Below are 24,390 nucleotides of genomic sequence, written 5' to 3'. Positions count from 1 at the left end.
TGATCCTGCTCCTCTCTGCAGAGCCACAAAGCCTCAGCAAGCTGTAGTAGGAGCAAGCCAGGAGTGCTCCAGCTTGACCACTGCAAGTTCAGAGGACAGCAATAACCATTTGTCTAAAAAATATAATCTAGAAAACACAACCTAGGAATAAAGTTTGAAAGAGCAGGCGTTGTTTAGTCTAGAGAAGCTGAAGAGGATATAATAACAGCCTTCAAGCATGGAAAAAAATGCTTGCAAAAAGGAGGGGAATACATTATTCTCCAGGTCTGCTGAACGCCTGCAAGGGAAACTTCAGCTTGAAGAAACTCTTCCTGTGCTGTCACAGCAGCAGGTGGCCGGGGCAGCTCAGGGGCTCCGGTCCCACACTGCCCTGGATGGGATGAAGGTGGCACCGACCCTCCTCTCTTGCCATCATTTGCCATTTCAGAGCTACACCAGTGCATTGAGGCCCAATCTTCTTGAATTACCAGTATTTATTTACAACAGCTGCAGCTCCCTCTTAATGAAGTGTTTCATCTGGGAACACAGCTAATAACCTGATAGAGCCCTAACCTGGAAAAAAGAGCGCACAAGGGGAGACCCCACCATACAGCGGTGATTTTTTTCTAACAAGGAAACCTGAGAATCTGTTTCCTGAGACCGTGCAGGGAGCAGGAGCCCTGCTCCAGCCCATGGTGTGAGATGGTTGTTACCGCATCACCAAGCCCTTCCTGAGGGTGCAAACCCAGGGATGATGTGCTGACCCTATGAGACTCTCCTTCTGCAAAACAACGCTCTGGGACACTGAGCACATCCATCCTTGTCTGCCCTAGAGGTACAGGCTCATGCACTGGAAGAGAAGAGATGGCACATGTTGCTGCCGCCAGCGCGGTGCGTCAATCGGTGGCCATCCCACCAGATTGGAGTCAGCACCCCAGTGCACGTGGACACAGCAGGTTATTTTGCTGCCGTTCTCCGCTGCTTGGGGCTGCCAGGCTCAATATTTCACTGTGGAGCCATGGAAACGCACGCCTTTCGGATGAACACAAGTGAAAGCTGTAGCTTGTCTGCGGGCGTTCAATATAAAACTCAAGCTGGGTACAGTGCCGAGAACACAAAACAGGTTCCTGGTTAACATTAAGGTTTGCTAAGAACATGCTGTACAATCTGCTCTGAAGTCCTTCTCCGCCCATTTTAAGAACCATGTTCATCCCATAAAACATTGCCAAGGGAAATAACAACTGAACAAGCAAAACGACGGCACAAAGATATTCCTCGTGAGCATCACCTCTACAACCTTGCCACAACAAAGCACGCAGAGGCGCTTTAATTTCACCGCATGCTTTGCTAAACCGGGGCGGCAAGCTGCATTAATTATGAATTATTAAATCACTTGGCAAATGACAGCAGAGGGGCCACAGAGAGCATGCACGCTGGCTGTGAGGCTGGGAATGAAGCCCCTCGTGAGGGGAAGCAGCTCCCAGTTCCCATTAAATCAAACTCCCTGAGAAGCTGGGCTAACATGGAGTGACGCCTCGCCACAGTCCGCATCCCACTGCAGAGATAGCATCATCTGCTTCACCATGGTGGGGTAATGCAAAACACCCTGACTTTGGATATTGCAAACAAACAATGCTGACACTTGCTTTTCGCCTTTACATTTATCATAGTGTATGCATATACCTGTGCATTGCAGTTTGCACCACCTGAGCCCCATGTAGGTGTCTGCCTGCTCCAAGTGCAGCTAGAGAGGCACAGAAGGGGATGGTGCGGCATCTCTTATATCCAGCCCCCCCATGCCAGAGCCTTCTCTCTCCCATAGCATCAGGCGGGCATATCCTCACTACCCCTGAAACCAGGTTTATTTCAAGTTCAACTCCAAGAACTGAAAAGGAACTTAAGGAGAAACAGCCTGTTCAGGGCTTTGTTTATAGCTCAGCCTCGTCTCACTTCTGCGCGACCTCGGGGCATGCAGAAATAAAGCAGAACTCTTATGTAACTGGAAATCGTGGAAAGCAAACAATTCGGGGGAAAGCAGAGCAATCAGCAAGCGGGTCGCGATGCTCCCAGCCTCCCACAGCATGTCCCTATGAGCCATCCCAAGGGTGTCGGGGTGGATTTCCAACCCGATCAGTCCCCCTATCCAGCTCATTGAAAGATGTTCCTACTCAGATGCTGCCTGGGAAAGGGGTTGGATTTTAACCTAGTTTAACCCCTGTAATCCCCCTCATCAGCACCACCAGCTCCTACATCCTCCCTGGACAAGGCGCAATGGCCAACAACCCCAGGCTCCTCACTGCCATCCCAAGGGTGTTCAAGAGCTGCTCCCAAGCCCTTGATGCAGTAGAGGCTGTGCCATTGAATTCTTCTTGGAAAATATACCCCAGCCCTGAAAAACAGGGTTTTTAATTCCCCACCCTATCTATCAGCCCCTACTCAGGCAGAGGAAGAAGAGGGGACTAGAGAGAGATGATGCCATCAGGTCACTCAGCAACACAGATGTGCAGAGATCAGTGCTGACCCACCTGTATATTCATAAATTTTCTCTCTCTGGTTTCTGGGAAGTTGTTTACTCCTGGAAAAACAAACTATTTGGGGCCTTTGGGCATCTCATAACACAGATAATAGCAGAAATGTGCACCATTCATGTGAAATCGTATTCCACCCTGTAGTGGCACCAGTTTAACATCTTTTTTTTTTTCCTGGAAAAGTAGTATTTTTTCTCAAGAATACTTAAAATCTATTTCTCCTTTTGCATATGACAGTGTCACTGTTTAACGTGACTTCTGCCTCCAAAGCACACCGGCTCTCTGCAAGTTGCACGCAAAGAGACTGGTCCCAGAGGTACATTTACCCGTAGGTACTTTCTTAAGCTCTTGATTTCTAATTCAGCTGCTAGGTACACGCAGTGCCTTCAAAACCTTTTTTAGAGGGTGACACAAGCACAAGAAGAGCAAAGCAGAGCAGAAGTACTGTGAGCAGTGCTGTGATGGACCGAGTATCTTCTGGAAAGTGATTAACCTCTGCTAGGATCAGGCTCCTCCTCATGTGAAAAGCTTCCTGGACAAACTCCATCTTAGCATCATCCTAATTGCTTAATGAAGGGAGTCATAGGGTAAACATTGCTATAGCACCCATTGTTTAGTATTGTTGCTAATGCCATTAAAAAAAAAAAAAAAAAGGCAAAAGTCGCCGAAGGAAATAAAATATAAAAGATAATATAAAATCCAGAAAAAAATTAGCTTTCTCTTGGAAAACGCACTAGGAAATATTTTTTGCTCTTTGCTTCTCCATTTAATGGCCATGTTGGGCAGAAGCAAGAATCAACCTTCAAGATGACAACGCAGCATATTGGATTCTGTCACAGCCCTTGGCTGATGGCAGAGAAGGGACTTTCAAACAGAAACATGGGAGGAAAGGAGAGATGCCCTCTACCAGCAGGAAACCGCCCTTTACCAGTGGATGTGGTTAAATCACATCAGCACTTGTAGCAATTACACAAGCACAAACCAGAGGATGGCAAAGACACTCCTATCCCATTCAAACCCCCAAACAAAGCACAAGGAGGGTCACACCTCCATCTTCCACTATAGTAATTTTGCCCATAGTGTGACAAAGGAGCACAGTTCAGCACTTTAAGGCTGAGCACCCAGGATTAACATAGTGTCACTTGTCCCACCTCTCAACCATGCCAACAGGAACTGCCTTTGAAGCGACCCAGTAGAGCCTGGGTGGAAAAGAGAAAACCTGGGGTCTTGCAGGAGACTTGGGGTCACATAGACCTTGACCAACCCAGTGGGTGACCCCCCCATCTGGCACTGAATGCATTACAAATGTTACAGGGATGACATCTGTTCACAGGAGGCTGCCTGCTGGCCAGAGGACACAGACTACTGCTGCACACCCCATGAGTTATCTGCTTCTACTGATGTCTCTGGCTAATTAGTAGTTAAGTCATAATAGAAACATCACAGCAAAATCTGCTGCCAGGGAGGGACCAGCTTTTAACAGGTGCTCTGCAGGTCAGGGACTGTTTGCCCTTCAGCTCCCTATTAAAAAAAAAACCAAACAAAAAAACAAACAAAAAAAGCCCAGTTTTCAGTGATGCCATAAAATGTTAGAGGGATGCGGTGTTAATTATTTCACTTTATAAGGTGGAGCAACTGTGCAGCATCAGTAGCTCAAAGGGACCTTGTATGTGGATGCCCAGGATTTTCTTGCAAAGCAGAGCTGGGGTGTGTAGGGTGGAGGGCATGGGGTGAGCTGGACCCCTGGGCTGTGCTGGGGGGAGCTTTGTGGGGGTGTTTGCTGGGCGGCAGGATCAGCTGTGGTGGGGAGTGCAGGAATGGGAAAAGCCAGGCAGTGGGGCACTGTGCCCTGACCACCCCTGTCCAAAAACCCAGTCTCCTGCAGACCTCAGCTAGTTCACCGAATCTCCCTGTCCCCAAAACGCTGCCAATTAAATGGGATGATAATTGTGCCCTCTGTAATTGCACACATGGCCCCAGTGGAGCTGCTTGTTAATGCAGCAGTGCCCCCCAGCTTGAGCTGAGCCAGGTCCCAAAGTAAGGAAAATTATTAGCTCTTACACGTTAATATAAACGTTATCACCTCACTCTGCAAAAGAACTGCTTAAATTTGTTGCAAGGTCCATCATGCTGAGCATCTGCTCCAGAAAGCAGGAAAGAAGCAGGTTGTGAAGGCAGGTACTTCCCATAAGGAAATTCATACTTTGGCTACGTATGGAGGATGGATGCCTTTGGAAAAATCTCCCTCATAGGATTTTAAAAAGGCATTTCTCAAATGAAAGACAGAATATTTTCACTCTAATATGAAGGCCTTGCCATGTTTCTTGTCTCTTGACCTGTATCCCGGATAACTTGTTACACTTCAGCTCCAAAGCACGCAACAACCCCTTCAATACTCAGGGATTGCTCATCCGACCTCAGTGTTGCTCAAGACTCTTTGTACTGATGAGCTTTACACAATACGAGTTTTTAGGAACACAAGCAGCTTTGGAAACATGAGGCTCTGCTTGGGAAAACCTTGTTTTGGAGAGCAATTCCCAATTCCCCCATTGTTTCACATCTATTTTCCTTCCCTGTATATCTGAGGCTGTTCGAGCAAAGCCCTCTTGAGCTCCTTGGCTTCTCCTCTTTCCCTGTTCTACCATTAGCTAGTTAGGGAGATCCTGGCTGAAAACAGAGATCATTTCACCTCTTGGCATGGGGCTGGCAACTTCCCTAAACAAACACACTGAAACCCAGTCACAGGGTGAGGAGGCACAGATGTAGCAGAGCAAACCTGTCTGTCCAGGTGGGGCAGAGCACAGAGCTCGGGTTCCTGGTGCTCAGCTCTGTGGGGCCCAGTGATGCTCACCAGTGTATCCCCACCACCAGTGCCAGCATCCCACAGGACACCCTAGGGACTGGGTACCAGACACCTCACAGACTGCTCGCTGCTGGTGACAGCAAGAAAGACCGACTGTATTTTACAGGGGAAAGGCACAGGACATGCCCAAATCCAAACAATGCTTGGCTGGAATGGAAGAAAGCTAGGGAGTGGTGAAGAAAAAGCAAGGCAGTATCTCTGGCAAGCAAACCAGGCTCCCTAGTTTCTTTTTCAACAAGTTTTCTGCTGAGACTTGGAAGCAAGTGATAGCTGCACCAGACGAGTGCAGCTCCAGCACAACTCTAGCAGGCTGCAGCAGGATGGGGTGTGCAGGGGGCTGAGCTGCCCCAGCGCCCGGTTGCAGGCGTGTCTCTGCATGCACACCCATCCCCGCAGCCGCAAAATGAAACACAAACACATTTGGGGTGAGAGGGCTGGGAACTATTACCCTGGGATGCGCTCACAAGAAACAGGCTCAGCCTGATGGGATGAGCATCTCACTTGGCTTTTCCCTGCAGTTTCTACCAGAGGACTGGGGAAGAGGTGAAAAAGAGCCATGCATAGAGAGGGAGGAATTTCTTTTAACTAATCACGTGCTTGAGGACTGCATAACGTGCAAGAGGGGTTAACTGTGCCTATTTCAAAGCATTTAAAAAGGGCAGCTGACAGCAGTCCTTTAAGTACTGAATGCTGGAATGTGCCTCTGCATGAGCAGCTGGCCTTGATTTTTATCCCCTCTTCACAAAAGGGAGGATAAAAGAGCTTGAAAACATTTGTTTTGAGCTACACAGAAAGCCCAGCCATCTCTAAAACCCTGCATTTGGTAAACAAGCAAGCGGAGTGTGAGGAGGCTGCCAGGCACACTGGGGCCAGGTGGGCAAGCCTGTGGCATTGAGCAGTGGTCCCCAAGCTGCTGGTCACCCCCATAATGTGCACTGTGTCCTGCTGTGGCACTGACCAGGAGCACAAGGGACCCCGCCACGTGAAGGGGATCTCGGTGTGGCTGCAGGATGACAGGGGTGATGTACCTGTTGCGTTGGAGAGTGCAAGGGACTCCATGGAGCCACGGGGTGTCTGCTCAGTGGGTGTCAGGTCCTCGGTGAATTTGAGGGCGTTGATAGGGTGTCGAGTGCGGCACTGTGGCGTCGGCATCCCGCCTTCCTCTTCTTCCTCGTACTTGGGGACTTTGAGACTTCCTCTGGTTTCCGGGAAACTCTGGTTGGACATGTCGCTGTAGCTCTCCTGTGAGCGAAGCCTCCCCGAGTAGTAGTCCTCTCTGCAGTCCTGGATGAAGCTGCCACTGTGGCTCTTCATTGCCAGTGAGGAGCTCCTCTTCGGGTTGCTGTAATGTTTCGCCCATAAATCTGGCTGTGAGCCCGGGACCTGGCTGGGGTTATAGGAGGTCCTTATGTTGCACTGACTGAGAAGCTGCAAAGGGCTTTGGGACTGACTTTGCTCCATTTTGTTCCCGTAGTGGTAGAGCTCGTCCCTGCTCCTCCACACGTGCTCCCTGTTGAGGCTTGGTGTCTGGCTGGCCAGGCTCAGCAAATCCATTTGCAATGAGAGCGGGTCCACATCGGTGGAGAGGCGGTTGGAGGTGACCTGCAGCTGGTTGCAGGGGCTGCGCGCCCCCTCCTCACCCTTCCCCTTGTTCTTGCCAATCTTGGCGCTGCGGCGGGACTCCTTGGCTCGTGCGCTCTGGAAAGCCGAGTCGGAGGAGTCGGAGCCGTTGGGGTCATCGCCGACACTGCAGGCCCTGGAGCAGAAGATCTGCCCCTGCTTGGGCAGGAAGGGCCGTCCCAGCAGGGATTTCTTGCACTGGGCGCAGCAGAAGCAGGTCTCAGTGGCGTGCCAGTGCTGGCCATCATATGTCATCTGGCCCTGGTCAATACCTGGAGAGGGAAGGTGCAAAGTGTCAGAGTCAGCCCACGTACATCATTTCGCCCTCACCCAGGCTCTCTCTTGAAAGTCCTTCAGCAGGGCTGCTCTGACACATGAAGTTAAACCCTTTTCTAATTCCTTGCAGGCTGCAGGCCTTTGCTTGGGAGTTACTCAATGTTGGGAAAGGCAGCAGAATGGAGCCTCAAGCTATTCTGTATTAAATGGGAATATTTCCGATCGTAAATCAAAGGAATGCAAGAAGTTCTCCATAAAGTCCTTGAAGTCAAAGCAATAATATGCTGCCTATTAAAAAAAAAAAAAAAAAAAAAAAAAAGCCTCCAACCAAACCATAGTGAGGCATTTGTGCTGCCTTGGGTAAGTATGTAATGGAGCAGATCGCAACCCTGCCCCTCACTGCTACCACAGCCCCATCTTTATTTTAGCTACTGGGGCCTCTTCTCCAAAAGGGAGCGGAAACAGCCAGCCCCAGGGATCTGAGCACACCCCCTCGCCTTGCACCCAGCCACATTTCCCAGCTTGCCCCTTGCGTTAAGTGAGGCAATTGATGCTGAGAACCTGTCCCTGGCCAGCAAAACCCCAGGGCAGCTCACGCCCACCGGCCAGAGCTGTGGCAGCACATCGCTCTTGGTCAGAGCTGCAAGCAAAGCTCCCAAGGTTTCAATTATAACATTTATTCGCCTGTTTAAGCTGCCATTCATGGCAAAAGACCCAGTTACCTGAGAAACTGCGGGGCTGGCCGACACGGTGAGTGCTGCACCGCACGTGTGCACGCACGTGCTCGCACCCCCGCCGTGGCCGTGTCACAGGGGGGTCAATGCTGCTGGATAATTTACAAATGAACAGTACATTAACAGGCCATTTCATTCCAGGCTAAACTTGCTTTAGCCTAATTGTGTGTGTCTTTTTTTTTTTTCTTCTCTTATAATGAAGGAAATGTTTTTATAGACGGGAGTGCTACACTTGTGGACAAAAGAGACAAGACAGTGGGAGGGATTTTATCAGCTGCTTTTCCAACACCCCAAAGCCATCATATAGAGTAAGCAAACAGCCTCTTTACTCGACCCTCAGCTACCCAACCCAAGCCTCACAAGTCTTAAGCTTGCGCTTACCTCTGATTTACCTGGCCCTTAAGCACAACGCTCAGTGACTACTGTGAGCACCTTGCAGCAAAATGGCTGCGGTCGCTCCTAGAAATGGGCAGATAAACACCAAAACAGGCACTTTGCCCCAAAAACCTGACAGTCAGCAGGCTCCGGATGGATGGTCAGAGGAAAGGACAGCAGATGGGGGAAGCACAAGAGAAAGGAGCACGCGAGAAGCGTTAACAGCTGCTTCTTCATTGCTCCGCAGCTGAGCTTTTGGGAAGGATGGGCTGCAGGTCACAGCGAACACGTCCTCCAAGTGCTTCAATGAAGCCCCAAGTCTTCCCCCCACCCTGTGCCATCTGGCCACTGCACAAGAGCAAAATGGTTTGTTTTCTTCTTTCCCTGCAGCCTATGAATTATTTGAACGCAAGAGCTCACCTCCACGGACAAAGAAAGAGCTGCCCGCACGCCTGCGAGCAAATGCTCAGCCAAGTGGCAAACAGGCTCGGGGAGAGCAGCGAAGCGGCTTCTCAGCACGCCCAGCTTACCACTCCCAGTGCGGGGGGGATGCCCACAGAATAAAACACATTTTAAATCGTTGTTCTAGAAAAACCTAGACTGACTCTGATGTGTTACTTCTTTCTGCCTGAGAACACCTATCTGCAGGTTGGTTCAAAAAGGCAAACAAAAAGAATAATGATACCTAATGAACTAGTTGGCAGTTCATTAATGCGTAAGGATCCTTTGGTAAGTCTGGTTGGGAAGAACCTGTGACTCGAAGAGCCAGGCTGTTTACAGGAAAGTGAGATTTAAAGGGAAAAAAAGCATTAGGCTAGAGAAAGCTTTCACTAGCTGCAACAGCTCCTGAGGTTGCTCTCTGATAGTCCTCCTCTCTATGACCACAAAAAGGGATAAGCAGTAGTTTAACCAAATAAATCACTGTGCTAGCTCCTTGGTGAGATGCGAGAGGGGCACGAGCCTCCTCGGATGCTGCAGGGCTGGTGCAGACCCCAGCCACAGGCTGTCCTGCCCGTGGCCCCAGGTCCTTGTCAAAGACTTAAATCACAGAATGCAAAACAACAGCTCTACTTGTCAGAAACACCCTTCCCAGCAGAGGTTTTCCCCACTCCCCTCCCACACGACAGTGGCACGTACCAATGTGCTGGGCGCAGGTGTCGCAGTACTCGGCGTAGAGGGACTCAAAGCAGCTGCAGCAGTAGGGTCTGCCATCCTTCATGATGTACCTCTGCCCCCCCAGCACCGTCTCACATTCAAAGCAGCAGAAGTGCTTCATGTGCCAGTGCCGCCCTTCGGCCTCGGTGCATTCATCGGCAAAAATGATCTGTGGGAGGGAAGCACAAACGTGGAGCAGAGCTGATCAGAAAGTAGACCTAGGATGTGGGCACCAACCTTTGTGTCTCCTGCCCATGCATGGCAGCTGTGCCCCTATGCTCATATAACCTCCAAATTTTACAGCTAATCCCCCCCCATCCCGCATGGGAAACTCCCACGGTTTGGCTTGTGGCAGAGGCACCCACCAGTTCTTAAGGAAATCCATTAAAATGTAAATGCCTCAGGATGGCGTTAGTGCACAGACTACAAAGAGTTAAGGCAGAGCTCCCAGTAATGTGCTCCTAAGCACATCCATCAGCAGGAGGGGTCGATGGGGGTAATAAACACGCTTATATACAACCTATCGATCTGGTGGACTTCTGAAGAACAGAGCAGCCACTTACTAAAACACATTTACCCATCTCTGAAACAGCGACCCAAGTACAAAGGATGATCAAAACCACAAAAAGTGGCAGGTCTCTGGAGGGGAGAGAAGACGGAGCTACCTGGCTCCTCACCATCACCTCTGCCCCAGCCCCTGTGCTTATAAACATGACCACAGTAATTAAACCAGTGGGGAAACCGAGGCACAGAGCACCGTTAAGAGTGAGCTGGTGAAACAGCCATCTGAAATGGTTCCAGCAGATGCTTTCTTGCTGTCTCTGCTTCCCATTCCCGTACCATCTCTGCTCCTGAACCTTTTCCCCTGCAGTTCCTCTTACCCCTAAGTTACTCTTTCTCACAATTAGCACTGGATGTTTCAGGGGAAGACATGCGTGTTAAAGAAGGAGCCGAATGAAAGAATTATATGAGAATTTGCAGGGATAAAAAGTACATGAAAAAAAATTACCCAGCCTAAGCCACAAGGAAATAGGGTGAGTTGAATGGTTAGGAGTTGTTTTTTTACTGGTAACGTTACACATTTAATCGGATACATATGTCAATGTTCTTTATATTTGAAGTGCATATAGCCTTGGATTTTTACTATTACATGCTTGCATAGATGGGACGTGGTATTTTATAGTGCATATGGTTTTCCACACTATGGTTTTCATAACTTTAAAAGCCAGAACAATTTCCTTCACCAGCCTTTTAAACACAGATTGACACTTGAGAAATGCTCAGAGGCTTCTCTGTATCGTTTTCTGTATTTTTTTTTGTATTCCATTTCTTCAGCTTCCTATAGCTCATTAATCGTCTCTCTTGAAGCCCATTTCAGCTTGGTGTGTACTCAAACACTACTATATTGTAGGGAACACAGCTCTCATCCCACCAGAGGCTTCTTTTGGGGAGACAGAGAAGAGAGGACCATGACACACAGCTGGACTGAAATCACACAGCACAGAGGGTGAGCTGTTACTGGAAATGCTCATGTAAAACCCTGCCTGAATGTAGGTGAGGATCCCTCTGAGATCAGCCCTAGGTAGACTGCAACTAAAAATCCCTGGGATGCTCATAGAAATCCCAGGAAAAGCTTGTATGAACCTCTGGCAAAGCCAAACCATTGTATTTTGAATGCATGTCTCCATGCAGATGATCCTCCCTGTGCCAACACACCCAGAACTATCAGGGTAGATGGAAGGGAAATAGAATAATACAATCATTTTGGTTGGAAGAGACCCTCAAAATCATCACATCCAACCATAACCTAACTCTGACAGTAAACTATGTCCCCAAGAACCTCATCTACACATCTTTTAAACCCCTCCAGGGCTGGTGACTCCACCACTGCCCTGGGCAGCCCGTTCCAATGCCCAACAACCCCTTCTGTGAGGAAATTTTTCCTAATATCCAATCTAAACCTCCTCTGGTGCAACTTGAGGCCATTTCCTCTTGTCCTATCACTTCGTACTCGGGAGAGGAGACCAACACTTCCATGCTACAACCTCCTGTCAGGTAGTTGTAGAGAGAGAGGTCTCCCCCTTAGGCTCCTTTTCTCTAGGCTGAACCCCCCCCAGTTCCCTCAGCTGCTCCTCATAAGACTTGTGCTCCAGATCCCCCATTAGCTTTGTTGCCCTTCTCTGAACTCTCTCCAGTACCTCAAAGTCCTTCTTGTAGTGAGGGACCCCCCAGTTGGCAAGGAGAACCCTCTTGTGCCATCCCCATGAGGGGCATCCACAGTGGGATGGATCTTTTAAGCATGCAGGAGCCGGGGTGAGCTGGCTCTTACCTCATCACAGGCTGCGCAGCGGGGCTTGAGGCACTCGGCGTGGTGCCTGCCGCAGTAGATCTTTCCATCTTGGTAGAAGTAGATCAGGTCGACCAGCAACTCGTTGCAGACGCTGCAGATGAAGCAGGGAGGGTGCCAGCAAACGCCATGCCCCGCTCGTGAGGCGAAGACGGCCATGTCCCCTCCGTTGATCTGGCCACCACACTGTCAGAAAAGTGAGTGTTTCAGCTGGTGTCTAAGCCAGCTGCTTTCGCAACTGGGGCAGAAGACAGTGCTAATTCCCAGCTTCTTTCTGCTATCTCTTTTAAACCCTGTTTTATGGCCAGGATATTAACAACTTCCCCCTGGCACCAGGCCAAGAACTGAAGTTACTGCTGCACATCAAATATTTGGGGGTGCTCTTGGCACGTGCCCGACAGACCCCAGTGCCTGTAGCTGGCAGGGGCACAGGGTCGGTGCTGCTCCTGTGAGCTTTGCTTAACTTCAGCTATTAAAAAGCTGCCCCACCTATGTCAGTTCATCAGCTGCTACCTACCTGCTCGCAGATGGCTCCCGTCATGGTTACAGGGAATGGCCGCACATTGCCTCTCCCTAAATTTTCTCTCTTCCTTTGATTGCTGAAGAGTTTGAGCTCCCTCTTCTCCTCTTCATCCAAGGAATTGCAATAGCGGACCTAAAAAACACAGGCGATGCTGGTTGTTAGGGGTATCCCTGGCTCCCCAGGCTGTGAGCTGCAGTCCCACAGGCTCTGCAAACCCCTGCACAGGGGTTACACAAATGGACCTCGTCCTCAGCTTAGGGGAAGCTGGAGAAACATCAGTGTCTGGGCTTCAGTCATCCCAGGGCTTGGTCAAAATTTCAAGAAGTAGAGAGGAGAAGAAAAGGCAGGAGGAAAGCTGCTCTCTAAGCACTAGGTTTCTAAGAAAGTCTTTAAAGTTGGGTCCTCTGAGTCTCACCCAGATCCAGGAATCATACTGACGGTTTTCCTGCTTTCTCCTTATGTCAGAGGTCTTACTGCAGCTTCAAAATGTTTTATTGATATTTCTAGAGCACAGCCAACTTTCTCTGTACAAATGACAGAGATCCAGCTATGTGGGAGCTCCAACTATTCTTTCAGTGTAGGGTCAAGTCTGCACACTTGCAAAACCTCTGCACTGGAAGGTACTAAGGAAATAAGCAAAATAAAAGGATATAAACAATGAATGACACAATATCCCCAAAGCTTATGAAACTCAGGTTTTCCTCTCTATTTTCATTCCACAGGCTTAGCCCCTGGCTGACTTCATCTCAATGGAGAATAACACTGAAGAGCAAAGGTGGCCCTATGTAGCATCAGCATCTGATCCAGCCTCCATGACTTCAGAGAGCAGGCTCAGGAAGCCAAGCAGGGTTATTCACATAAGCAAGAAACACAACTCAAATTTACAGAGGAGCAAAACTAAGCGTGAGGGGAAACTGGATACAAAAATTACCAATTTGCAGAAAATACATGCAGGCCTCTAGCTTGCAGTAGCAGCGTTCACGTGCATTTATTCCTATATTTTTCAGCTGTCAGAGGCTGTGGGTTTTCAGTGTCTGCCAGTGAAGGCGGGCGGGCAGGTTGGGACCCGAGGGCGTGAGGGAAGAAGCCCCTTCCCGGTGCCTGGAGCTCCCCTGGCGCTGGCAGCACCGCGCTGTGCCCATGGCACCCAGCCATGCACAGGCAAACTCGTTAAAATCTGACCTAGATCAAACGAGTTACCTGCATGTATTTTTCAGAGTGGCTTCTTCAGAAAGTAGCATGAAAATATTTTTTTTGTTTACACATGGAAATTTTGTGGGCTACCGGAAGCCGTTGTTCTCACCGGTGAGAACAGGACGTCAAAGACCAGACCCTTTGTGCTGCCTCACATCTTTCCTGAGAGATGTGAGAAGGTTTGTTTGCTCTGACTGGTCTTGACTCAACCTCCAGCTTGCCGAGCATTCCCAGCTCCCAAGGCTTGGCCCTGGTAAACCCCTCCTTGGCACACACACTCCCACTCCCAAGGTGAGTTGGAAGCAGCACTTGGGAAAAGGCTTTTGCAGCTTTGGATCTGGCTCCAGCTGATCTCAACAGCATTTCAAGCCACTTTTCACGTGGCTTTGGCCTCCCAGGGCTGGGAAAGTGCTTTTATTTCAGAGCACCAAAGAAGGATGATTTTTAAAATTTTAACTTTAGAAACAAACAAGTCCCTCCCTGCCTCCAACATAATCCAAGAAGGGAGCAAATAGAGCACTTGAACAGCAACACGACCAAATTCCGAGTAAATCCCCCCAAAAAGCAGGAAGGGCCAATGTCCGAGGACACTTTTCGGTTACTAACCTCATTGTCATGTGGTGGCAGCTGATGTAAAAGCTGCTTTATGCGAGATTTTTCTCCCGGGCTGTTGACGTAGGGAACCTTGTCCTCGGGCAGGCAGCTGTAGTACTGGTGCACCTACGGAGCAAGAGAGAGGACTGAAATGGGGCTCCCAGCCCAGCCTGTGCCCCAGTGCCCGGCCAGCAGCCACCCCCCAAGCCAGCAGGCACTGGGTCTTCCCCATGATTTCCATCCAGCAGTGAAATGCAGCCATGCGCTGCCTTTACTCCATCAAGAAGGAGAGGAAGCAGCTCTGGCGAGGCAGCGGAGCTCGTTACCGTTTGCTCGGTCAGCCTCCATAGCGTTAGCATGTTTTGCCGGCTGTGGGGATGTGTCGGCACCTGCCTGGGCAGGGGAGGTTAAAAAGTCTGCACCCCGGCAGCCTCCGTGTTGCTGGCTATCTCAGCCTCCACCTCCATCAAAACCTTCCGGGCTTTTTTCTGCAGCAATTTGTGGAAATAAACAGGAGATAAAAATCTGTTGGAAGGCTTTTTTTTTTTTTTCTCTCTCTCGTCTCGGAGCGTGTAATTAAAATCAGCTATTAAAAAGGCAGCACGGTGAGGCATGGCATGCCCAGGCGCTGGAGGAGCCCGGAGAGGAAGCACACCCCGAACCCCGGCGTCTCTCCTCCGACTGACACACCTGGGACGTGCACTCAAGGGCCGGGCTGGGCACCGGGATGGGACTTGCTGGATCAGGATCAGCTCCAAAATGGCCACAGTGACGCTGAATGGCTTGGGAAGAAGGTAAAGGTAAGGGGAAGCTCTTGTTGCTTGGCTGGGATTGGGAGTCTCTGTCACCCGCGATGCCTCTGGACGTTTAGGCAGAAGCAGGGGGCTGGATGGCTTCCTTCAATCTGCGCTCATCTAGAGAGATGCCAACTGTATTCCCAGTACAAGCAGCTTTCTGTTTTTGCATTGTTGGGATTAAACCCGTGAGATGCTCCTTTGGCTCTCAGACACTGCAGCAATTAGTTTCATAGCGGCTGCACTGCCTGCAGCTTGCACGGGGCTTTTCCCAAACAACACTTGTTTTTGCAGTTGCTTCTGATCAGCTTTTTCCCCTCACTGTATGTCTTGGGCTTTGGCCTAGAAAGCACCACCTAGGCTGGCTTTCCCCAGAGAAGCCCTCTGCCCACATAACCCCACAGCATCTGTGGGATGATGAACTACCGTGGGTCATGGGGAGGGATGCAGACAGAGGCAGGTGATGGAGTTGGCTGGCAGGAGACCCTGCCCACAGGCTCACAGGCTGCTGGGGGTGCTTCATATGTGGTGTTACCTTTAACAGGAAGAAATCACTTTTTATTCCCAAATAAATATCCAAAATGAGCATTATTCAGGAATAATTACTCTGCATTCAGCTCACTCCTGGTCTCACTCAGAGCTACTTGTGAGCAGAACTGCTCCAGTGCTTGCAATTGTTTTTCTTCTCAATTTATGGTTCCTTCCCAAGCCGACCCTAACATCCACCTTTTTCCACCATCAGGTTTTGCAGAGAGATTTTTTAGCAGATTCCTACCCGTAACTCTGCAGTGCTGATGACAAGGGAACTGCTTGGGTCACAAAGCTGAGGAACATGCTGAGCAAATGCCACTGTGAAACCCTAAATTTGTTTTGCTAAGGCACAGCAGAAACAGACCCACCAGCTATGGAAACTGTCAAAGAAAGAAAGGCTGCTAAGGATTTTGTTATGTTAAAAAGAAAACAAACTACATACATTAGAATACTTAATTTGCATTTATAGAGTGTCCTTCATCCAGGGACATCAAAGCACATTAAAACCACTTAAATTCTTATGACATGCTACACAGGAGCAAATACACACACTGGAAAGGACTATTTGTAGCATAATGATGTCAAATGAGCTCCTCAAGTTCATGCAGCTAGCCTGCAGCAGAGCTTGCAGCTGAATATCTCCCGGCGATGCCCCGGCTCCCATACCCTTCACCGGGCTGCCAGGCTGCGCCTCCCCGGCCGGTATGGATGCCTGCTGACTTCTCTTGCCAGATTCCCCACGTGCAGGCAAGGCTGCTCACTTTCCCCCGTGCTCAAGTTGGTTTGTGTTTTTATTTCTTGCAATTAAGTTTTTTTGCCCACTGAGTTCTTGAAGTCGGCGGAGACTAGAAATGACTTTTCTTTTTCTGAAGAGCTGCCAAATTCCATCAGGCTGCTCCGGTCCCTAAAGCAACGAGCTGTAAGACGCTCACCCTGGGTGAAAAGCAGGGATGTGAGCTTTTCCTTCGGCAGCCCAGGCGCTGCCTTCCCAGAGGCCGACACAGCGGGCTGTACGTGCCCAGCTCTGCTCCTGCTTCCGCTGGGAAGTTTTCCATTTAGTCTCAGCAAGTCCGCGGGAACTGGCTCCCATTGTACCAGCAACATAGCTCGGCAGGGATGGGCGATTTGGTTTGAAAAGCAAAACAAAATAAATATAACAGGCTCCAACCTGTGTTTTGTTGCCTGAAACAATGTGAAAGGATTTGCTTTCAATCCCCATCAGCCAAGGGGACCTTCTGCTGGGTGTTCACGGAGGGGATGGAGCGGACACAGCTGTCAGTCCTTGCCCAGCACCCGTGGGACATCTCATGGGCTGAAAACCCTTTCCTTCTGCCTGTCAATGGCTTACTCCGCTGTTTCTTTTACACCCACCTTCCCTCCTGGGGACAAACCAGAACCAGGGTTGGATGTTGTCAAACAGATCCTTTCAACTGGGGTATCACTCCTGTCCCGAGAGGTCCAGCCAGAGTGCAAGACACAGAGCAGAGGGATGCCCCTTGCCTGGGCTGATGTTAATTCAGGCTTGTGCAAATACACTCTCTCATCCATCACCGATTCCCTGTGGGTTGTGTCTGGTTCCCTGGATGGGAGAACAGAGCCCGGGAGGGACGGGGTGCAGGCTGACAGCATCCCCTGCCTCTGCGCTCAGCCGCCCGCTGACAGCATTTCCCACCCTGTGAAAGAGCAGCAGGCAGCTGGGCTGGCACAGCCCAGTCGGGGTGCTCAATAAGGAAAAATAAAGAAGGAAAGGGGGATTTGCAGATAAATTTGTCTTTTCAGGCAAAAGGCCCGCAGAAAATGTTAACTCACTGGAAAACTAAAACTGCTCAGTCTGCACTTTGTTGTTGTACAAAAGGTCAGGGTTTTCCAAGAAAATAACTCCTCTTCCATCCAGCTCTGGTTCAGAGCATGGAGAAGCCTGTGAAGCCAGTGAGCCTTGCAGGGCCACTGCGGCCAAAGAGCCTGATCCTGACCCCCAGGCACCAGCAGACGGCTCCTCACTGACCTGACAGGCTCTGCAAAATGAGCTGCATCCAGATAATGAAAACGATGCAGGACAATGACCCAGGATGGATAAAATATCCCTTTTAAATCATGCGAGATCTTTAACTGTTTTATTATTAAATACTTCTGCTGTACAACATAGCAGCTCCACATCTTTCTCTTTCCCTCCGCAACAGATCTACTCTGCCCACGATTATCCTGACAAGCATCATTAACACACGCAAGCCACTTGTGTGGCCAGGCTCGGTTTCATCCTCAGTTTGCCCACTTGCCCCTCTTCACTCTGACTTCTGCTCACATCCGGACAGGAGAAACCCCAGAGGAATCTGGAAAACATCAGACTGAGTTAAAACAAGGCTTCAGACAACGCCAGGGGCCCTGATGCCACTGGGACGGTCTGGAAGTCAGGCTGGCTGTGGGTGCTGTGTGCCATGGCACGCTGGCCGGGCAAGCCCCGTCCTGCCCCGGGGAGGTCTCCCAGGCATGGGGATGGGCTCTGTGCCTCAGATATCCATCTTCCCTGGGTGTTATTTTCACCTTCAAAAGGAAAACGTCCAAACGCCAAGTGTTGCTAATGAAAACTGATACACATTTTGGAAATTAACAGCTGCTTGGAGCTAAAAGGGGAGGGGACAAGGAGGGGGGAGATAGAAATTACAAAAGAAAGAAGCCAGGAGAAAGGAAAGAACGCAATGTAAAATGAGGGTAGGAAAAAGCCTTTAAAGTGGAGCCAACTTTATTCAAAGGCATTGAGGAAAGTAATTACATTAGTTTACAAATGCCTTTGTGTTCTGCAGTATTCCTAGGTTTGGGGTGTGTTTCCCATTTAACTCTGACAGTTTACAAACCTACCCTGTCCCCCCTAAGTATAGCCAGGACTGCAGCTTCTCCTGGCAGTCCCAGGGGTGAACAAAGACAAAACCCACACCAGAACCTTTGTGAGGAAAGTTTTATGCCTTCTCCTAGAAGGAAAAGTTAGCAAACAACCTGCGAATTTAAGTCGTTGATGAAGGATCTCTTTGATCAATGAATTAAAGGGAGTGGAGGGGAAATATGTTTCTTATGCCATGAATCGCTGTTGGGAAGCAGCATTTGGTTGTACTCACCCCGAGTACAACACCCCTACCAAAAGCACCCACCAAACCGGGCTGTTTGGGATGACTGTACCGCTGGGATGGACTACAAAGGAGCATGTGGTGTCCTGGCATGGCTCAGCCGATGGGTGCCGACTTGCTCAGCCAAAACAGCCCCAGCACATTCAGCTGGGCAATGTCGCCTGGCTTTTGTGAAACCAACAAACTCCAAAACTGGCTGCAAGGCTTTTGCAAAGAGCCCTGTGAGGGCTGTATGTGCCAGGCTGCGTGCAGCAGTGCCTGAACATGGGTGTCGCCAAAAACGGGACCTCGGTGGGTCAGCCACCACTCAGGCACAGCACAGTAAGTCATCACATGCAGTGGAATCTGTTCAAAATCCAGGCACACTGGCATTCTCTGATTTTCCCCTGTGCCTAGGAGAACACCATTGCTTTAGGACCATGCTGGGGCATTCCACACCCCCAGCAACACACTCCATGTCAACTAGGGATGTACCACACCATTGTGGGGATCTGCCTGCTCAATGATGTGCAGGGCAGTGTCTGCTGGAGCACGTGTGCGTGCCGTCCCTCGTGGCTCTGTCCCCTGGCTCACTGTGTGCGAGCTCCCACGAGCTCTGGCTGCAGCAGGAGGAAGGCGGCCAGCGGCTCCAACAAGCCTGTACTGGCCTGGGAGAGCAGGGCTGCTCCCGTGGCTCACCCGCTCCTCCCCAGCGCTGGCTTTTTAGCCACATGTCAGGCATTAAATGATCTTTTACACCGAGTACTTAAAATCAACAGAGAAACTAATCCAATGCCTTTGGTATTTCTCTCATTCCTTCTGGCTGCCCTCAGAAAAGCAAAGGGGAAAAAAAACCCAAACGAGCCACACGCAAATAACCCTCTCAACATGTCTGCAAAATGTTGCAAGTGCTCGTACACGTACGCTCACATATGAGCTCCACAGATGAGAGCACATGCAAAACTAAGAAATGGGGTCAGTGTGCTTTGGCCCAAGTCTGGCACGTCCTCCTTCTCCGTGGCCGTTAGGATACAAAGCACTTATTTATTTCTTGAATCAAAACAAACCTTGCAGCAAGACCAGATGCTCCAAAACTGAGAGGAGGGCAGGAACTGCTGGCTGGGGCTGCCAAGCACAGGGATCCAGCTGGGTACACACCCCAGGAGGGTGCTGGGGTCCCCCCGAGACCCCAGAGCCCCAGCTAGGAGAAGACCCTTATCACCCCCAGATCCATGAACGTGCCTCTGTGCCGGCATGCAGTGCTGGGAGGTGGATGCAATCCCCGGCGCCGGGCGGTCCGGCACCCTGCAACGCTGGGTTTGCTCTCGGAAACTCGCTCTCCAGTCGCAGGGACAAAGGCAGGGAACAAAGAAAAAATAATTTTCCTAAGTGCTATTTGTTCTGGCACACTCTGCAGCTCTTTGTGCGCTTCTCTCCCATGGCTAACGGCAGTACAGTCATTTGAGTGTTGCTGCTCACCAGTTGAGAATGACATCCATTCCTGCCAAGCCTTCGGAGCAGTTCTTGGTCTGTAAGAGATCCTGCGGAAGCATTGCTTCCTGCTGGCATCAAAGAAGAACATTTGAATGAAGGCCATACATCCACAAGTTTTAGAATTGTGAAAGTGCATGCCATGATTTTTCTTTTTTAAGCAGTAATCGAATTTGGATTGAAAGGAGCCAGAAACAGTGCTTTCAAAATCATCTGAAAGTGGTCTTTGTGCTGCAAGGCACTGACCGGCAGAGCCACTCTCGCACAGCTCTGTGTCCCCTGGAGCAGCAGCAATTATCATAATCATCTGCTGCACTGATCATAGCTGATAATTCCCCTAGGTCTGCCACTTAAAATGCTCTTGTATCTTTAAGTCGTAGGGTAGTGTACTAGAATAACGGTGCGAGGAGGAAAAGCTGCAATTGTACACCAGAATAAAGCTCCAGGACAAGTTAATATTGTGTAGCCTGAGATTTCTCTGTTCCATTTTCCACTCCCTGCTCTTCCCCTGTCTCATACCTCTGCTGATGACCACACAAACTTAAGAACCAAGCAAACTCCATCAGGCGAGTAGTTTGGTTTCTGTGGCCCACGGAAAGCAGACGATTCCCTCCCTGAGAATAAGATTGCTCAAAGATTAAATAATTTTAACAGCTCCCATTGGCTCACCACCACCAGGCAAACACCCCGGGACACAGAAATGGAGTAAAAGCCCAGACGCACAGTTTTGCCACCTTTTTTTTTTTTCAGCACGGGATACACTCACACCTCCTCCATCCGCTCTGCTTCATGGTGGAGCAAATAGCTCCAGGACCTCCTAACCCGCTCCAGCCGTCCCTAAGTCACGTAGCACTGGCATCACACATGGAAAAAGCATTTTGTGTGCAGGATTGTTGCTCTGTCGGCCGGCAAGCATTCGGCATGGTCCGATGCCTGGAGGCTGGATTTAGACAGCTCCAACCTTGAAATAAGAGCTGCTAACTGCCAGGCTATTTAGATACCAAAAGAGTTCACTGGGGAGGTGATGGACTTACCCTACCTCAAAGTGAAACTGCAGAGCTTTTAAAAATGTGCTGAAATGCAGCTTTTGGGTAAAATACTACAGTGCGTATATGTGCAAGAGGGTAGAGTTAGAGGTGGCTGCAGCTTCTGGCACCGGTGTACATGAGTTACAGCTCTTCTTCAGTGGCCTCAGCTCCCTATGTGGTGTGCTGAGCTCTCAGGATCAGAACCAGGATTTAGCAAAGAAAGCAGAATTCCTCAAAGGGCTTTTGTCCTTCCCCTACCTGGCTATAAGTTTATGTGCTCCCCATTACTACACTGGAGCACAGGGTTGCTTTGGTCTGTCTTGTTCCGTCCTTGCTGCACACAAGACTTCAGTCTCCCGAGGAGCAAAACAGTTTGCTGAACTTAGGAGGCTCAACAAAGGACGAGAACGTAAAATGCACTTGACTTTGATACATAGGCACAAGTAAGATGTGTCCCCCAGAGACAACTGGCACAGATAATGTACTTTCTATCACACCCAGGTGGTGAAAATGGGTATCTTTAGGTAAGGTGTAAATGCATGTTCAGTGTAGGTTCATCTCTGCTCTCCTTTCCTCAGTTTGTGACCTGAACAGCAACTGATGAAGCTTGGAGGTTTTATAACTCAAGCCCTTGCTATAGGTCTTGCAAAAGATTCCAGAACAGGAATCAACACATATGTTAGCCCCTGAATAAATTCTCTTTGACAGCTAAGAGTTTCACACCACACTGCAAAGCTCTCAAGGTCCAAGCTATAATGGTCGCCTTAGAGGAAAATGGTCCCTTGAACCTTCGTGCTACTTATTTTAGCTCAGATGAGATTCTTGTAAATTTTAAGGGACTTGATCAGAGCAACTGTGCTAGCAGCATGAGGGATTTACGTTCTTATGGCACACACAAGGGTCTTGAATATCAGCATGCCAGAGCTGTACAAAAAGCTTTTTCGTAGCTGAAGTAGAGCCCCATCTTTTGTCTAATTGGAAATATGTGTCCATAAGCAGCTGCTCCCATTATTGAGACACAATAAAGACAGAAATCTTCAAAAAATCCCTTGTATTCAGAAATTCAAGCTCATATGTCATAACTCCTTTGGATTTCTCCAAACCACAAGCCTGAAGAATTCAAGGCTCCACATTCACATGTATTTACACATGCCTTGCCTAAAAATGTGAAAAACACATCATGAAAGTTCTTATTTTTAAGCATCTGCCCTCAAACTTATGTCAGTGCAAGAAGGATCAGCTGTCTGACTGCCAGCCCCAGCAGACAAACTGGCTCCCGAAACTGCCTTCCCCCGTCTTCACAGCCAGGCCTGGTCTGGGATTTTGCTTTGCTAAGGACACATTTCTATTGGTGTCTGCTCATTTCAAGACTTTAACACTTATTTCTCTATCCGATCGTTTAACAGTAGGCAAGAAAAAAGACTATTTCTCAAAGACCACGTCCTGACCTTCTGCTTTGCCTCCCCCGTTCCCATCTGCATCTGCGAGAGGTCCCTCTTTTGCCATAAGACAACTTCTCATCAAGGTCCGGCCGAAGCAGGATTAGAGCCCATAGAAGCCTCTTGGCCATCCTGTGTAGCCGACTACTGTTACAAGAAACCACATTTTCTAATCACTTTGTAATTTATGGCGCTCAGTCTTGGGTTTTTACCTGTCGCTTTCCCTGTTGGCAGGTTGCTGCTGAGCCTTACACCTCTGATGGTTTGAAACCTCCTCCAATTTCCTGCCTAAATGCATTGGGAGCCAGTTTATATCTATGTTCTTGTGCCAAAGTTGGAGCTTGAGTAGCTGCTCTTCCTCTTCTAATGCATAGGGAGTCGTCATAACCCTTTGATTTGCTAGGCTGAACAAACCAAGCTCTGCTAGGCTCCTCAGTGAAATAACATTTCCAGTCTCCTTCCAGTTTATACCGCTCACTCTTGAGCAGAGATGTCATAAATTTTAACCAGTTTTCCAGATGAATTTTTACCATACCTTATGCAGTGGCATTATAACATTTTTTATATTACTATCTTATACTATTTTTATATTACTATCTTTATCCCTGTGTTATAAAAATTTATAAACATATAATATTTATGGCTGTTGTGTAAAGCACTATGTAGGTTTGCACACTCATGAGCCATAATATAAAGAGTAACTTTCAGTTCTGTTCTTCAATGCAATGTCTGGATCATTACCTGTGAACACTGGACCAATGCTTTTTTTCTCTTCAGTAATAAGCATTCAGTAACCAACATGATTTTCACACAACTGATACGTATCACAGACCAGCTGATGCCTGAATTAGTGTCCAGAAATCCAGTGAGACATTGTAGTTTTGGGTTGATTCCATTTTAGATTATACTTAGTATTTTAAGCTATGGATTGAAAGGACTCTCCAAATTCTGAAATGACCTATGGAAACTGCCAAAAACTGATGTCATATTTGCTGGCCACCTCCGCCCCCCAAATCCTGTAAATTGCTGCGCTGAGTGAGACGTGAACGCCGTCTCCCAAGAATAGTGAGGTAGGGAGGCTGTCGTCCAAGCATAATAAAAAAACTGCATTAGTCTTTCAGGGGACCACTTACCTCCCCAGCTTGTACGCTGCATAGAGATTTTAATAAAGTAGAATATTGCAGAAAAAGTTGTTTCATTTCATCTGTTTCATGTCAAACAAATAACGACAGTGAAACAGTGGAAGGCAGAGAAAAAAAATCACCGCCTGCAAATCTGTATTTTCAGCCCAGCCTGACGGCAGTGTCCTCGGGCAGAGCAGAGCCCACCAGCTGTTCCATGGCAGACAATCAGCCTTCCAGAGGCTCCACATCACGTATGCACACCTGACTCATCGACCAGAAAGCCACACATCTGTCTGCAGCCTTGCACCGCTCCAGCAAGTTGCTGCAGAGGCACCTCCTCACCCCGCGGGAGGCACTGAGCACCCTCCTGCAGTCAGGGCACCCTCCAAACCTGCGACACCTCTGCATGTGGGGACTCCTGGAGAAGTTTTGGGTGCTGCTCCTCACCTAGGGACAACCCCCAGCCCTGCATGGTGGCTTTTTCACAGCCCAGAGAAGTCACACCTTGCTTCTGCCTCTTTAGTGGCTTCATCTGATGTGTGAAAGGTCCTGAAAGGGCTGACAGATGAGCTATGCTGGAAGGACTTCAGTGTCTGTCTTAGGCTCTGCTTAGTGTTGCTCTTTCTCCATGGTGATTAGAGACAGGTCTGAAGTGGCAAAACTGCTAAAAGACCCAGCAATGCAGACAGAGGAGTGT

General features: G+C 49.1%; 1 protein-coding gene across 1 annotated transcript in view; it reads right to left on the bottom strand.

The window, feature by feature from the left end:
* The window catches only part of PRICKLE2 (prickle planar cell polarity protein 2), a gene marked incomplete at both ends in the record, with an annotated part of 102,990 nt that overhangs the window by 4,295 nt on the left and 74,305 nt on the right, over window positions 1–24,390 (bottom strand). The window contains 5 exons of the mRNA XM_080350368.1: window positions 6,399–7,262; window positions 9,513–9,699; window positions 11,860–12,063; window positions 12,395–12,532; window positions 14,201–14,314. Of these exons, the coding sequence (XP_080206494.1) occupies window positions 6,399–7,262; window positions 9,513–9,699; window positions 11,860–12,063; window positions 12,395–12,532; window positions 14,201–14,314 (1,507 nt within the window). The remainder of the gene's footprint in view (window positions 1–6,398; window positions 7,263–9,512; window positions 9,700–11,859; window positions 12,064–12,394; window positions 12,533–14,200; window positions 14,315–24,390) is intronic.

Source organism: Nesoenas mayeri (assembly GCF_963082525.1).
Source record: "Nesoenas mayeri genome assembly, chromosome: 10".
Classification (NCBI taxonomy): Eukaryota; Metazoa; Chordata; class Aves; order Columbiformes; family Columbidae; genus Nesoenas; species Nesoenas mayeri.
Note: the sequence above shows the minus strand (reverse complement) of the source record. Positions and strands in the feature narration are given on the sequence as shown.